The sequence below is a fragment of the Echinops telfairi genome, unplaced genomic scaffold (genome assembly GCF_000313985.2).
Source record: "Echinops telfairi isolate 266 unplaced genomic scaffold, ASM31398v2 ScPeMD7_60;HRSCAF=208, whole genome shotgun sequence".
NCBI lineage: Eukaryota > Metazoa > Chordata > Mammalia > Afrosoricida > Tenrecidae > Echinops > Echinops telfairi.
In genome coordinates, this window is record NW_022103958.1 from 20876155 (window position 1) to 20889928 (window position 13774).

General features: G+C 39.2%; 1 protein-coding gene across 1 annotated transcript in view; it reads left to right on the forward strand.

Annotated features, from left to right (window-relative positions):
- DCDC1 (doublecortin domain containing 1) overlaps window positions 1–13774 on the forward strand; it is a 497394-nt gene that overhangs the window by 234366 nt on the left and 249254 nt on the right. Inside the window, exons 10-13 of the mRNA XM_045291000.1 lie at window positions 1219–1320; window positions 4958–5121; window positions 8186–8311; window positions 11002–11107. Of these exons, the coding sequence (XP_045146935.1) occupies window positions 1219–1320; window positions 4958–5121; window positions 8186–8311; window positions 11002–11107 (498 nt within the window). The remainder of the gene's footprint in view (window positions 1–1218; window positions 1321–4957; window positions 5122–8185; window positions 8312–11001; window positions 11108–13774) is intronic.

Consider the following 13774-nt stretch of genomic DNA (forward strand, 5'->3'; position numbering starts at 1 on the left):
AGAAACTGCAGGCCTCGGAGTCTCACCGTGCCAAAGCTGGGCGCTGTAGAATCGCCACGGCACGGCCGGCCGACACAATGCAGGGCCTGGGAGTGGAACAAAGCCCGCAATTCTTGAACATAATGAACCTTTAAAAAAAATCTCCTTCTTGTCTAAAGGCTAAAGATGTGTTAATGAAACAGACAGTTTTCCAAACCACAATAGGACTTCATAAATAACTTTCCACCAGTCTCAAAAGGGACATCAAACTGAAAATATGGTTTTCTTCCATTTAAAAGAATGTATTCTCTCAAACGATCGTCTCTGGAAACAGCACTGAAAAGAAAGGAAAATGGCCACGCTGATGTGATAGGCATATCAGAAAGGAAAGAAAGAACTTTTGAGAGAAAAAAACCCAAGGCCCAAGCATCAATGTAAATAATTCATCAGCCCCTCTCTTCCGGCTCCTTTCTTGTCTGGTGAATGGCCCGCGCCACGCGGAGCTGCGCGTGGTCAGAGGGGCGGCGCCACGTTCCAGCCCGCCGAGCCGTCCGTCCCATCTGGCCTGGCTTCTTGGGATCCTTTTGACCAGAACAGTCGCTCACTTCTTTCTTTTCTTTTCCTTTTTTCCCAGCAAGGGTTTTCATCGTGCAATGGTTGGGACTTTGTCTCTGTTCTCCACGACGTGTTGTCTACGTGCATTCAAAAGGGTGACGTTCCTGTACTGTCAGGCAATAAACCTGTCGGGTTGAATTTCCTTCTCGGGATCAAGAGCTGAGCTGAGCACTCGCACAGTTTAAATACGTACGAATCAGACACCCCGCACGGCATTTGTGGCTTTCTGTTTATCAAGAAGAATCCAATGAGTTTTACTGAGGTGCTCGCTGACCTTCCATTGACTCTTGCCCCACTTAGGTGGCCAGTAGTCAGTGATTTGTCCCCCAGAGTCTGTTTCCTACTATTTGAAGATTGTAGGGAGCGCCAATTTGATGAACATGACAAACCGAAGGGAGGAGCTGGGGCCCTTTCTTTACACGATTCTTTAAGTCCGGGCCATACTCATTGCTAGAGCCTAACTTGCACTTATTTTATACAAGCAGTCTTGCTTGGCCTAAGTCCCATGTACACACTTTCTGTTAACACAGTACTCTGCAAGGCCTGCATCCGTGTATGTGATGCACATATGTACCTATGTGTGTGCATGTAGTGATTCTGATCTTTGCATGTGCTTATTTTCAGGTATATGAAAATGGTAAAGACACTGGAGAGATTCCTGTTTGTATCAATCCCAAAGATTTGCAGTCTAGTGGCTCAACTCAGCCTGCCGAGATGACAGAAAGAGTGAGTTTATTTACCATTTATTTGCGACTGTACCTGTGTTCTAAGTTACTCGTCGTGAATTTAGAGTTACAACTTGAAAATCATTTAGAAAAGATAGGAATTATCAGCTCGGTGTGAGGGTCAATTTTGGGTGTAGTGGGACCTCCTGGACCCTTACCTAAGACCATCTCAATTTCCATTATGCTTCTTTTTGGAAACCTGTCCACCCTTTTTCTTTGGGAAATCTGTGTGGTTTTGCCACACAGAGGTTGCTATTTTGTTCACACTTTCAAAAAAACCGGGGGTGGGGGTGGGGGCAGTCATCATGTTCAGTAGGGGCCCAGGGGGTTCCAAGTCCTAGACACAGAATAGCGCACAGACACTTGCTCTTCTTCTACCTTCCACCCGACTGGGAAGCCTTCCAGCTGGTTGATCGTAGGCACCCTTACCTTTGCCTCCTTTCCAGACAATTGGTTTGTTTTTCAGGCAGAACCAACATGTTCAGGGTCTTTCTTTTGGTTCTTTGTCTTGCATAAAAGGACACGCAACACCCTGTTGTTTACAAATTGGGGTTATGCGCCCGAGTGCACAAGCAGTGTTTGGGGCTCTGTTGCCTGGCTTTTGTTCAGGAGCGGACTCCTCCACCCCCCCACCTGCACCTTCAGTTCCGCTCCCTGAGACGTACCTCTTCTTGGTGGTGTCCATTGCTTAATGCCTACAGCCTGTCACAAAAGTTGCAGACGCACGTGAGAAGTGCTCACGGGATCATTAGCTGGGACCCGAAGAGACTGGGAAATGCTGTCTTGATCGATTAGAGAGAGAAGGCTGTAGGGCCTGGATGGTTTCCTTTTACCATTGTCACTCTGAGAACATAAATTGCCTTCTAAGAATTCTCCATATGTCTCCCCCATTTTGATATTAGGCTATAATATTTTACTTTTTGCTTTATGTTAAAATCAAAGGTGGATTTTATGTTATCTTATACAGGAAGATGGTAACTCATAGGAACATTTGTGTTTAGGCACCCCAAAATGGATCTTTGCTTCTATTTTAAAAAGTATTATTAATTGGGAGTTAATACATATATCATTCCATAGTTCAATCATGTCAAGCAGAATTGTATAATTGCTGCCACAGTCAATTTCCAACCATTCTTTCTCTACATGGACTCCTTGACATCGTCTCCCTTTCCCCTCCCATCACCACTGTACTCCCCTCCCCTCCCTCTGAAACCCATGTTCTACTTGCTGTCCTTATGGGTTAATCAATACAGGGTTTCATATGCTAAAAACCAGAAAAACATGTAACACAATTTCAAGAGCGTGACCCCAATGAGATAACACCTCAGAGGTGCACCCTAATATGGACAAACAAAACAAAATTACAAAAAATGTTGAAAACCAGATCAAGTCCAGCATGCATCAAAGCGGGTGGGTGTGTGTGTCAACTGACAAAGTTTTAACTATTCAAGTGAGATTTATGCTTGTGATCTTCTATACTCCTCTCTCCAATACACCCTGTTTAGTAACCACTTTCCTTCCATCCCTCAATTGTGCCTTAAATCCGGATGGGAGGTGGGTGGGTGGGGCTTGAATCAGCCGATGTAAGGCTTTTGCTTGGTACGGTCTTGGCAACACCTAGGATGCCTCAGTGTATGAACACTTGTCTCTAATCACTAGCCTAAGACCTTTGATGCTTTTCTCAGGTCCTTGAGCACGTTCTTAGCCCATAAAAGCCTGGTGATGATAGCTATAGAGATAGGTGGGATAAAATTATCACAATTTTTGGTTGCCATAGCCCTTGCCATGCCGTAGGCCCTTACCTCCCATAGGTTGTGGGATGCTCATCTCTGAACACCTAAATTGCAGCCGGTCACCAAGTTGAGAAAGTAGAGATTGCAATGCAACTCATGGGAAAGTGAATTTGGTTAAGTGGTCAGGTGTTTCCGTCCTCTCCCTTCTCTACCACAGAGCCTTGTCCTTTTCGCAAACATTTCTCTGCAGGATCAAACCTGACATCTTTAGGAGCCTCCCCTCGTCTCAAAAGGTGTTGGCCTGAAAAGCAAAATCACTGCAATTTAAAACCAACCAAACAAACAGGATCAGTATTACGTGTGTTCTGAAATAATAGCAAAGCAACAGACAGAAAATTTAGAGCTGAGACTGTGCAGAAATAAATGGCAGCTTGGTAGAAATAATCTCCACACCTGACAGCATTTCTGCAGTTCTAGCTGGGGGAAGGGAACCCAGAAAAAGAGAGTCCCTGCACTTCTAACACCTTTGTGTGTTAGTCCCCTAAGGAGACGAGTAATCATTTCATAGTCAAAGCACTTGACTATGACCCCTGAGCAGTGTTAACTTTAATGAAGGGAAAGATGTATCATCGTTTTCAGCCTTTCTGATGCTCAGGGCTAAAACTCTGACGTTGTAAAAGGCAAGGCAAATCTGGAAGTTGGAGATGTTAGCATTTACTTATCAGTTCAACATGTGAATCTTTTACCACTGAGGAAGTTTCTGGCCAAGGAAAAGATTTTACTCATCAAGTGTTTACAGTCAAGCAATAAGGAAACCTGAGCTATCTGGCAGATTGCAACTTGTTCCTCTTCCTCGGAGCCTTGGTACTTAGCCCATCTCTAATATACCTTCAGTGGGAATGAATAGAGACAGCCCAAAAGCAAACAAAAAAAGGCACATCAAACTGCAGTTGGGCACGAAAAGACCATAACGACATCCGCACCCCGCAGGGATGATAGTCACAAGAAATTGAGAGACACAAGAACTGACAAGGGAGGGAAGGAAAGGAAGCCTCTGCCAGAGGCTGGGGGCTGGCATGGGAAGGGAGACACAGGATGGACCGGGTGGGTGCAAAGCAGGAAAGAGCAGAGATCTGAACACTGAAACAAAGGTGACACATGATAATGAAAAAATGTCATGAAATTCCACCTGCAACGGAGTTTAGTCAGATGTACTCTGCATTTGAAATATGCCTTAAATGTGAAATAGCTTAATGATTCGGAGACTCTAAAGTCATAGAGGAGCACCCACTGACAGTGCTATTATTTCAACTACGAAATGACCACATTTCATATTTTGTACTTCCATGAGGTCTTACAACTTGAAAGCATCCATTAAGCTGCTTGGACTCATTAATTAATATAGACTCAGGAATAGCTCCCAAGTGAATCACTTACAGACTGAGAGTCGTGTTTGTTTTTGCAATCCCGTCAGTGGGAAATTGTCCCCCGATTGATTACCTGAGGTTATTTGGGGACAGGGAGATTGCCCCTTGTAAAACTCGAACAGATTCTGGAAGGACCCCAACAAAATGTGTAGCTGAGACAAGGGACACATAATCCTTATCGAAGAGAACCATTCCCGAGTGTAACCAAACGCTTTCTGTAAGATTGTCACATCTGCTTTCAGTCACTGTGCCGAAGGGTCAGGGCTCCATCACAAGCCTGTGGCACCCCCTGCTGGTTAAAAGCCCACGCTCATTTTGTTACTTTACAGCGAGCTAAACACTGCAGTCATTTCACACTTCTTTTAACATTCTATATGAATTTAATTATCAGTTGTTTGGACTTCATTTGTTACTGAATCAAGACAGTTTATTAGATGTTCACATTTTAGGTTTTTTTCCCCCCCCTTCTCACCACCAGTTACTTTGCAAGATTCATCAAAGGCTTCAAGCCTCTTCCTTCAACCCACCGAGCCTCAGTTTTTCTTCAGTCCGGCTTTTCGATGAGTGTGGTCAAGAAATTAAGAATCCACTTTTGCTGAAGAATGAGCAAAAAATTTGGGTCTCTTATGGTAAAGCATACAGGTAGGAGTGAGTCGTCTGTTATCTGTCTGTCCTCAGTCATTCTGTAGGCAAGCCTGTTTTCAATGGAGAGTTGAGACCTCAAGTAGTGCCTTTAGTGAAAAAAAAAAAACGTTGTTTCTTTTCCCCCAGTTCATTTTGAATTCCAATAAAATTTCAGGGGCATTTTTGTGAGGCAGTATTGTTTGTGGAATATGACATCCCTCTCTGTCTGTCTCTCTCTGACTTTCGGTCTTAGCACAGCAAGAGGGATTTGTTCATGTCTGAGTAGGCACCTTAATGACAGCAGATGGAAACGCCACGGGGGCCCAGCCCATCACACTGTCATTGTCGCACACTGCCCTGACCTGCTTCCACGCCTCTATTTTTTTGTCCCTTTTTAAAGGAGAAATGGATGGTAATTGAAAAGGATCTTAAGCAAGATTTATGAAGCTGTAGACAACATGATTCCCCACTATCTCTCTATGTTTTCACAAATAAAGTCTTAACCTTTTAAGCACCACTGACAGGACAACTAAAGATAAATTGGTAAAGCCGGTAAGCCCTATCCTTTCAAAGTTACATTCCTCAAAAGTGCCTTACATTATCCCATAATAATTACTGGTTATTGCTGAGCATTGTGTAAATTTTTGTAGATTGGTAAATTTCTGCATAAAATTATCTGTGTTTCTGAGCAAAGGGGGTGGCTGAGGTATGCAGGCACTAATGAGCTGGGCTGTTGGGCTGAATACCTTGGAAATTCATGTGTATTTTGACAGCAGCCATCCAGATGAGCCCTAAAACTGCTTGTCAGGAAACTTAAACATACTTTTCTGTCTATTAATTTTTTTGAGCTCATCATTTATCTGTAGAAACAGTAGGGGAAATAATTTTACTTATAGAGGAGAGTTGGTTGTATATTAATTATAACAAGAAGACCATAGGCAGGTCTAACTCTTAGCAAAGTAGGAGCTGATTGGATTTGCTATGTATTGCAATCATCAATATGTCAATGACGGGAGCATATCTATTTAGAAATCCAGGAAGGTCTTGAAAGGAGTTAGCAGGATAAGTTGTGGGTAGCATCTTCTAAAATTTTACTCTCTCTCTCCTACTAGAGTAAATTGTCCAATGATTTCTTATGCTGCAAAATTTATAAAATTAAACAGATCCATAAGGGCTAGTAAATTTTTTTCTTTAGGCAAATTTCAAATATAATTTAATTACATTGTGAGTAGAATTTTTTTATAATGATAAAAAAGCAATGAATTTTACAGTACCTAGTATTCTTGGATAATTTAAAAGCCAATTAGAAGGCAAGGCTTTAATAAAATGTGTGTCATTATTCTTTCTTTTTAATATCATTATCAAACAAAAGTAATGACTAGTTTTGATGTTTTTAATGATACTTGTTATAATACAGTATTTTAATAAGCACAAAACACTTGTCCTTAGCTAATTAGATTATATTCGTGGATTAACTAGTAAAATGCCAAGTGACTAGGATATTCTAAAATCTTTTGAGGATTATAGCTGAGAAATTCATATAAGTGTTTGTTACTTATATTACATTGTTATTCTAACAGGATTTTTTCCCCCTTCCGGTTTTGAATCCAATATAAAACACCAGGAAACTATTATAGTATTTTACTACCACTGGAACTTATAAAATTGATGTGCCTAAAATGTTATTGCCATCTAATTTCATTTCATGATATTTGTTTTCTGGGAGATCTTAACATGTCTAATTTATGTTACTATGCAATCAGGTTGCTCATTTGCAAAAGATGATTTTGTTAATACCTGTTTTTATTTTGAGACCTTTCATTATTTTTCCTCAAATATTTATTCCAAAAATTTTTGAATTGATAGAATAGCTAGTACAGTGTGTACCCATGTATTCTTCACCAATATTTGCCAATTGAAAGAGTCTGCGACATTTGTTTGAATACTTTCATATTTCTCTTCTCTCTTTAAAAAGGTGAAAGTCATTTCAAACAATTAATACGTTTTTAATCCCTAAATGCTTCAGATCACATAACTGAAGAATAGGACATTTTTTAACATCATCACATTATATGTATCTAAACAGACAACAATAATGCAATAATATTATACAATATCCAAATTGTGTTCAAATTATGCAATTATCTCCCAAATGTGTTATAAAGCTTGTTGTAATCTGTATCCTTTTAAGAATCCTATATTGTGCTTAGTTTTCTTTTTTCCCCCCAGTTCTTTTTCCTTTGAAAAATCAAAGATTGCCCAGCATTGTCTACTTACTTTTTGTTTTGATTTCATGCCCTTGCTTTTATTTTTTTTGAAGAATCATATATATATATGTGTGTGTGTGTGTGTGTGTGTGTATGTATGTATATACATATTTTAAAGAATCCAGGCTTCCCTTCTATAGAATACCCAGATTCTGGATGTTTGAGTGTTTTCTCATGAATTCATACTGTTTAAATGCTTGAAGCAAAAATATTACATAGATGATGTGGTTGTGTCCTTTTTTCCTATAGTTAAATAACTTGTCTTTGACATCAATCTAGAGAAACATTGTGACCTATTTAAGATCTGTGTTCAGTTTTGGTTACCAAATAATCAGATTAACATAAAACAATGTGCCTTACTGTCACTATCATGAAAAAACATTAAATAAACTATGTTTTTTTATTTTTATTTATTCATGCTATATGTATTGAACTCACAAAAAATATTTATATCCAGATATTAAGGATTCAGTTAATTATCTGCCCCAAAAATCAACAAGGGTGCATAGCATTGCAATTATATATAAACATCAAACAAATGAAAATTGATTATTTTTAATCCATGAAATGTTTTATTGCACATGTTGCACACAGTCTTGGGCCTATTACAAATTAGCTAAATAAACTGAAATGTACGTTTCAGTATGTACATTTCAGGTGCAGTATGGGACACTAACAGTTGTGATATGTAAATATGAAATTGCTCATTCCTGGGTTTTATTAGATCCTGTTACTATATAATTGGCTGTTTGTTTTTCTTCAGTTTCAATATATGAATAATTTTGAAGATATTTTGATGCTATTTTCTTTTTCAGATCTCCTCTGAATCCTGTTTTGGGTTTGACCTTTGACCGAGTGTCTGCTTTTGACAAAGGTGGCATCACAGTTGCATATAAAACCTTTTTGGATCCTGATGCTGTTCTACTACCTGGATGTGACAGGTAAATTAATATGTTTGGTTAAAATCATCTGTATTTTCAGACTTCTCAGAGTAAGAGATTTGAAAAAATATATATTATTTGAAGTGTCTTACATAAGTGATGATTTATTTTATTGACTTATTTTCATGGTATGAGCTAGAGCCAAGGAAAACTTGTTAGTAACTTTCCTTGAGTTAAAAAGAAATAAAAGTATATGGGGCAGTGAGCAGATTGTAGCATCTAGTTTGCAGAGTCAACATTTTGTTTTAAGTCTTAAATCTTAATTTTTTCATGGATGTTTCTGGAATAGTTGTTTTAAGCGGAATAATTAAATAGAAAATAGTAATATGTTCCTGTGTATGAGTGTTCATATGTAAACATCTCATTTAATATTGATAAAGTTAAAACAAAAGCAATCGATTGGAGGCTTGGTGGGACTATGAAGAGTAGAGAATGCATTTGCATATCTTGGAATCCATTCCCATCTCAAGGAGTCTATGTGTCCTCATGAGGTATGCACTGAACTGCTAACTGCTAGGTCAGCAGTTCAAACCCATCTGCTGGAGCATAGGTGAGGCATAGTTCTACATGAATTGGATAATAATTTACTTAATCTCCCAAATCCATTTTTCTGTTATTATCTCAAAACAAAACAAACCAACATTTGCTGCCATTGAGTTGATTCTGACTCATAGTGACCCGATAGGACAGGGTGGAACTGCCCCTCTGGGTTCCCAGACTACAACTTTTGACTGGAGTCGAAAGCCTTTTCAGTTTTCTAAGGAGTGGCTGGTCGTTTTTAACTGCTGACCTTGCTGGTTGCAGCCTAACATGTAACCACTACACTACCAGAGCTCCTATTACCGTATTTTACTTCACTTTATAGAGGCTGAAACTGAGAATCAGGGGGTTGGAGTAATTTGCCCAAAGTCACATAGTTCTACCACGCATAGGTGGTAGAACCAAGATGGTCTCTCTTAAAGAACCTGAGTACTTAGCCTCCATCCAATGCACTGTCTGATAAAACTTTTTGTGATGATGGAAGTGAACATTGTACCTATTAATCCCCTGAGGTGTGATTAGCATTACTGAAGAATGGAAATTTAATTTTGTGTCATTTAAATGTACATAGGTCTTGTGGCTGGTGACTACTATACTGGACAGGGAAGCTGTGCAGTATACTGATTCTGCATTCGATTAGATGACCTACTTCTAAGGCCTCATGTAGCTTTTTGTAACATAACACATTATACCTCAACTTAAAATATAGGCAATGAGTCTAAAAGTAGAGAGCCAAAAGTAGTCTGATGAGGTCACTCAGTCCAGGTCGTGTCGAATCTATTGCTAAATATGACTAGAAAGACAAGATCTTCGGTCTTCTTTGGTGGCTGGTGAAATGAAAATTATAGCCTCTCATGACTAACTCTACTACTTTCCAAGCAAGAATTAAATCTTTATTCTTGTGCTCTTTTTTTCTCTATAGTAGAAAATAATTATTCAGTGTTTTGTTCATAGGTCTTTCACACTTATAAGAAGAATTATTTGAGTACAGTAATCTTCCTCCATGCTGCTACATTTTCCTAGTTCCCTTTCTTTTAATTTTTAACTGGCATATTTTTATTTTTCATTCATCTATTCTTCCTTAGTTTTACTTCCTTCAGTGCATGAAAACTGTTTGATTAGATTGATTCAAGTTAGATATGTGTTTCTAAGTATATAATAGGAAATTATTTTTGCTGATCCGAAACGAATCTTAATGGATTATTTCCTTAACTTTGTACAACATTAGAATTTTCTTTCTGTACTGTAAAGTGGTGATGACCTACTTGTAATATGGATTATTTGCAATCTTAATATTCATGCTCTTATTTACATTTCTGAGTCTTGATTTTTTAAAATGCATTGACCAGTGCCAGACTGGTTGAATATTGTGCTTCGATATGGTTGAACATACCAGTGTTGAGCCGGGTAATTGCCTTAGGGTAAGAATTTGTTCATTCTTAAGAGAAGTGATTTGGCTGAGCTAAGACTGAAACCGAGCTTGTCAAGTCTGTGATTTTTCTTTGTACCCACTGTACTATGTTGCCTCTTAAGTTTCTCACAAAAGTGCCATATTAGCATGTTGAACATAACCAAGTTAGCAATTGAGCACATTATAACCCTACTTAAAATAGAGGTAAAAAGGCAAAAAGCCGAGAGCAGAAGCAAAGATTCACAAGCAGTCTGACGAGGTCACTCCGTCCAGCTAACTAAATGTACCATCTGATTACAATTCTTCACTACTCACCGCCTAGTGGACTTAAAGCACACATTTTACAATGAGGGACACTTCACTTTAAGAGATTTTCTAAGATTCAGACAACAAATTTTAATATCTTCATTTTTTGGTAATTAAGTAGGTATGAAATAATTCAATATTCTTCATAATTTCAATGTAAAGGTTTAAAACCTCTTTACCACTTATAGATAACAAAGCAAATTATAAGTGTAATTTTTAAAGTTTGGAACCTTACTTTTTTCTTTCCTCATGACAGAGAATGAGACTTCGATGAATATACTAGATTGCAAAAAGTTGGTTGAAAGGTGGAATTAAAAAGATAATGGAATTTTTTTGAGATTTTGGAGCTACCTTGTACTAGTATATTAAAGAACATTGTGACTAAATAGATATATTCTTCTAAAATACAATGTAATGTTTTACTTTTTTTTAGGTGGGAAGTTTGTGAGGGATTTCCAATTACCTTTAAGTGCACCAGTCAGATGATACCAGATCAGTTCGAAAAGGTGGACCTGCAGAGCCATTTCCTACAGAACAAAGTAAGCATTCTTTGTTATATTTAGCAAGGCGCCATTTATGTATTGGATACTCAGTCGATATGTGATGATTGCCTGGGTATTTTTGCAAGTGTTTTGAAAACTATGAACTGTTTTACAAACATTGGGACCAGGGTTATGGTTTATTTTCTATTACGTAAGCAATTCCAACTGAAAAGATAGAAAGTATATATTGCATCATTTAAGTATCACTATTTAGCAGATTTTCTTAGTTGTCAGGTGCTGTTGAGTCAGATCCAACCCACAGTGACCCTACACACCTCAGAAAGAAAACATTCTTAACAATTGGTCCTGTGTTTGGCCCAGTGTTGCTGCCACTGAATCAGTCTATCACCTGGGGGTCTTCCTCTCCTTACCTAACCCTCTATTTTACCAACCATGACTTTTCTTATCCAGCAGGATCTCTCCTGACGATATGTCAAAAGTATGTCAGACAGAGCCTCGCCATCCTTGCCTCTGAGGAGCCCTCTGGCTTCCTTGTCCTTGGTAGTCCATGCTACTTGTAACATTCTTCACCAGTACCATAATCTAAATGCATCAAGTCTTCTTCAGTTTTCCTTATTCAATGTCCAACTCTCATATGCATATGAAGCGATTGAAAATACCATGGCTTGGATCAGGGGTCCCTTATTCTTCAAAGTAATGTCCTTGCTTTTCAGCACTGTAAAGAAGTTTTATGGAGCAGATTTACCCAAAGCAGTATCTTTTGATCTCTTGACAGTTGCTTCCATGAGCAATGATTGTGGATGCAAGCTAAGAAAAAATCCTTGACCGTGTCAATCTTTTCTCCATTTATCATGATGCCACCTGTTGGTCCACTTGTAAGGATTTAAGACATTAAGGTAGTTGTTAGACTTTAAGGCAGCTGTTATTTTTCTGTACTTTATGATGGAATCTACTTGCTTTACACGGTAGTGTGCTGAAGAGGCTTGAGTTCTTTTGAGAGCTCAACCCATAGTATCCCGATCTACAAAGTCTATTGCTTCACTTATACTTAGAAATTCCTTCTTCTACTAAAAATAATAATAACAATAAAAATCCCTACAGTTGAGCTATTTCAAAGAAGTCATACTTTTCTTTCCTTTTTTATTTGGCAAACAACATAGGGTTGTTAGACAGTTCAGCTTCATTCATTTTAGTTTTTGAATCCAGGAAGTCACAACCAAAAGACACCTGCAGAGATAGAAATGCCCTGTCTACCAATTTGGGCTCTTTACTTGCTACTTGTAAGGCAAAAGCAAAGAGCCCTGCCAGGGCCTGGGGTAAGGGATGGGCTGCATCTATGGGAGAGGTTTGAGGTTCACACTCTGTGGGAAAAAGATGAGGCAGCCTGCTCCTCTAAAGAGTCACAGTTTTTGGAAACCCCACTCAAGTCACGATGAGTCGGAATCAACTCAATGGCAGGGGATTGACTACAAAAGACACTATCCCAACATGCTCTTTTTATAGAAATCATTTTATTAGGGGCTCATACAACTCTTATCACAATCCATACATACATCAATTGTGTAAAGCACAGTTGTACATTTGTTACCCTCATCATTCTCAAAACATTTGCTCTCCACTTAAGCCCCTGAATTCAGCTCCTCATTTTCCTCTCCCTCCCCAACCCCCCTTCCCTCATGAATCCTTGATAATTTATAAATTATTATTTTGTCATATCTTGCCCTGTCCAACATCTCCCTTCACCCACTTTTCTGTTATCCATCCCCCAGGGAGGAGGTCACATGTAGATCCTTGTAATTGGTTTCCCTTTCGAACTCACCCTCCCTCCACACTCCCAGTATCGCCCACTCACACCACTGGTCCTGAAGGGATCATCCACCCTTGATTCCCTGTGTTTCCAGTTCCTATCTGTACCAGTACATCTTCTGGTCTAGCCGTATTTGTAAGGTAGAATTGGGATCATGATTATGGGGGTGGAGGGAGCATTTAGGAACTAGAGGAAAATTGTATGGTTCATTGTTGCTACATCGCACCCTGCCTGGCTCGTCTCCTCCCCGAGACCCTTCTCTAAGGGGATGTCCAGTGGCCTACAAATGGGCTTTGGGTCTCCACTCTGCACTCCCCCTCTCATTCACTGTGATATGATTTTTCATTCTGATGATGCCTGATACCTGATCCCTTCGACACCTTGTGATCATATAGGCTGGTGTGCTTCTTCCATGTGGGCTTTGTTGCTTCTGAGCTAGATGACTGCTTGTTTACCTTCAATCCTTTAAGACCCCAGATGCTCTATCTTTTGATACCCAAGCACCATCAGCTTTCTTCTCCACATTTGCTTATGCACCCATTTGTCTTCAGTGATCGTATCATGGAGGTGAGCACACACTGATGTTATTTTTTGTTCTTTGATGCCTGATAACTGATCCCTTTGGCACCTTGTGATCATACAGGCTTGTGTGCTTCTTCCATGTAGGCTTTGTTGCTTCTGAGCTAGATGGCCGCTTGTTTACCTTCAACCCTTTAAGACTCTAGATGCTATATCTTTTGGTAGGTGGGCACCATCAGCTTTTCAAAAGCTGCTTACTCACCCGCTTTGTCTTCAGCGGTTGTGTCGGGAAGGTGAGCATCATAGAATTCCAATTTAATAGAAGAAAGTATTCTTGCATTGAGGGAGTACTTGAGTGGAGGCCCAATGTCCTTCTG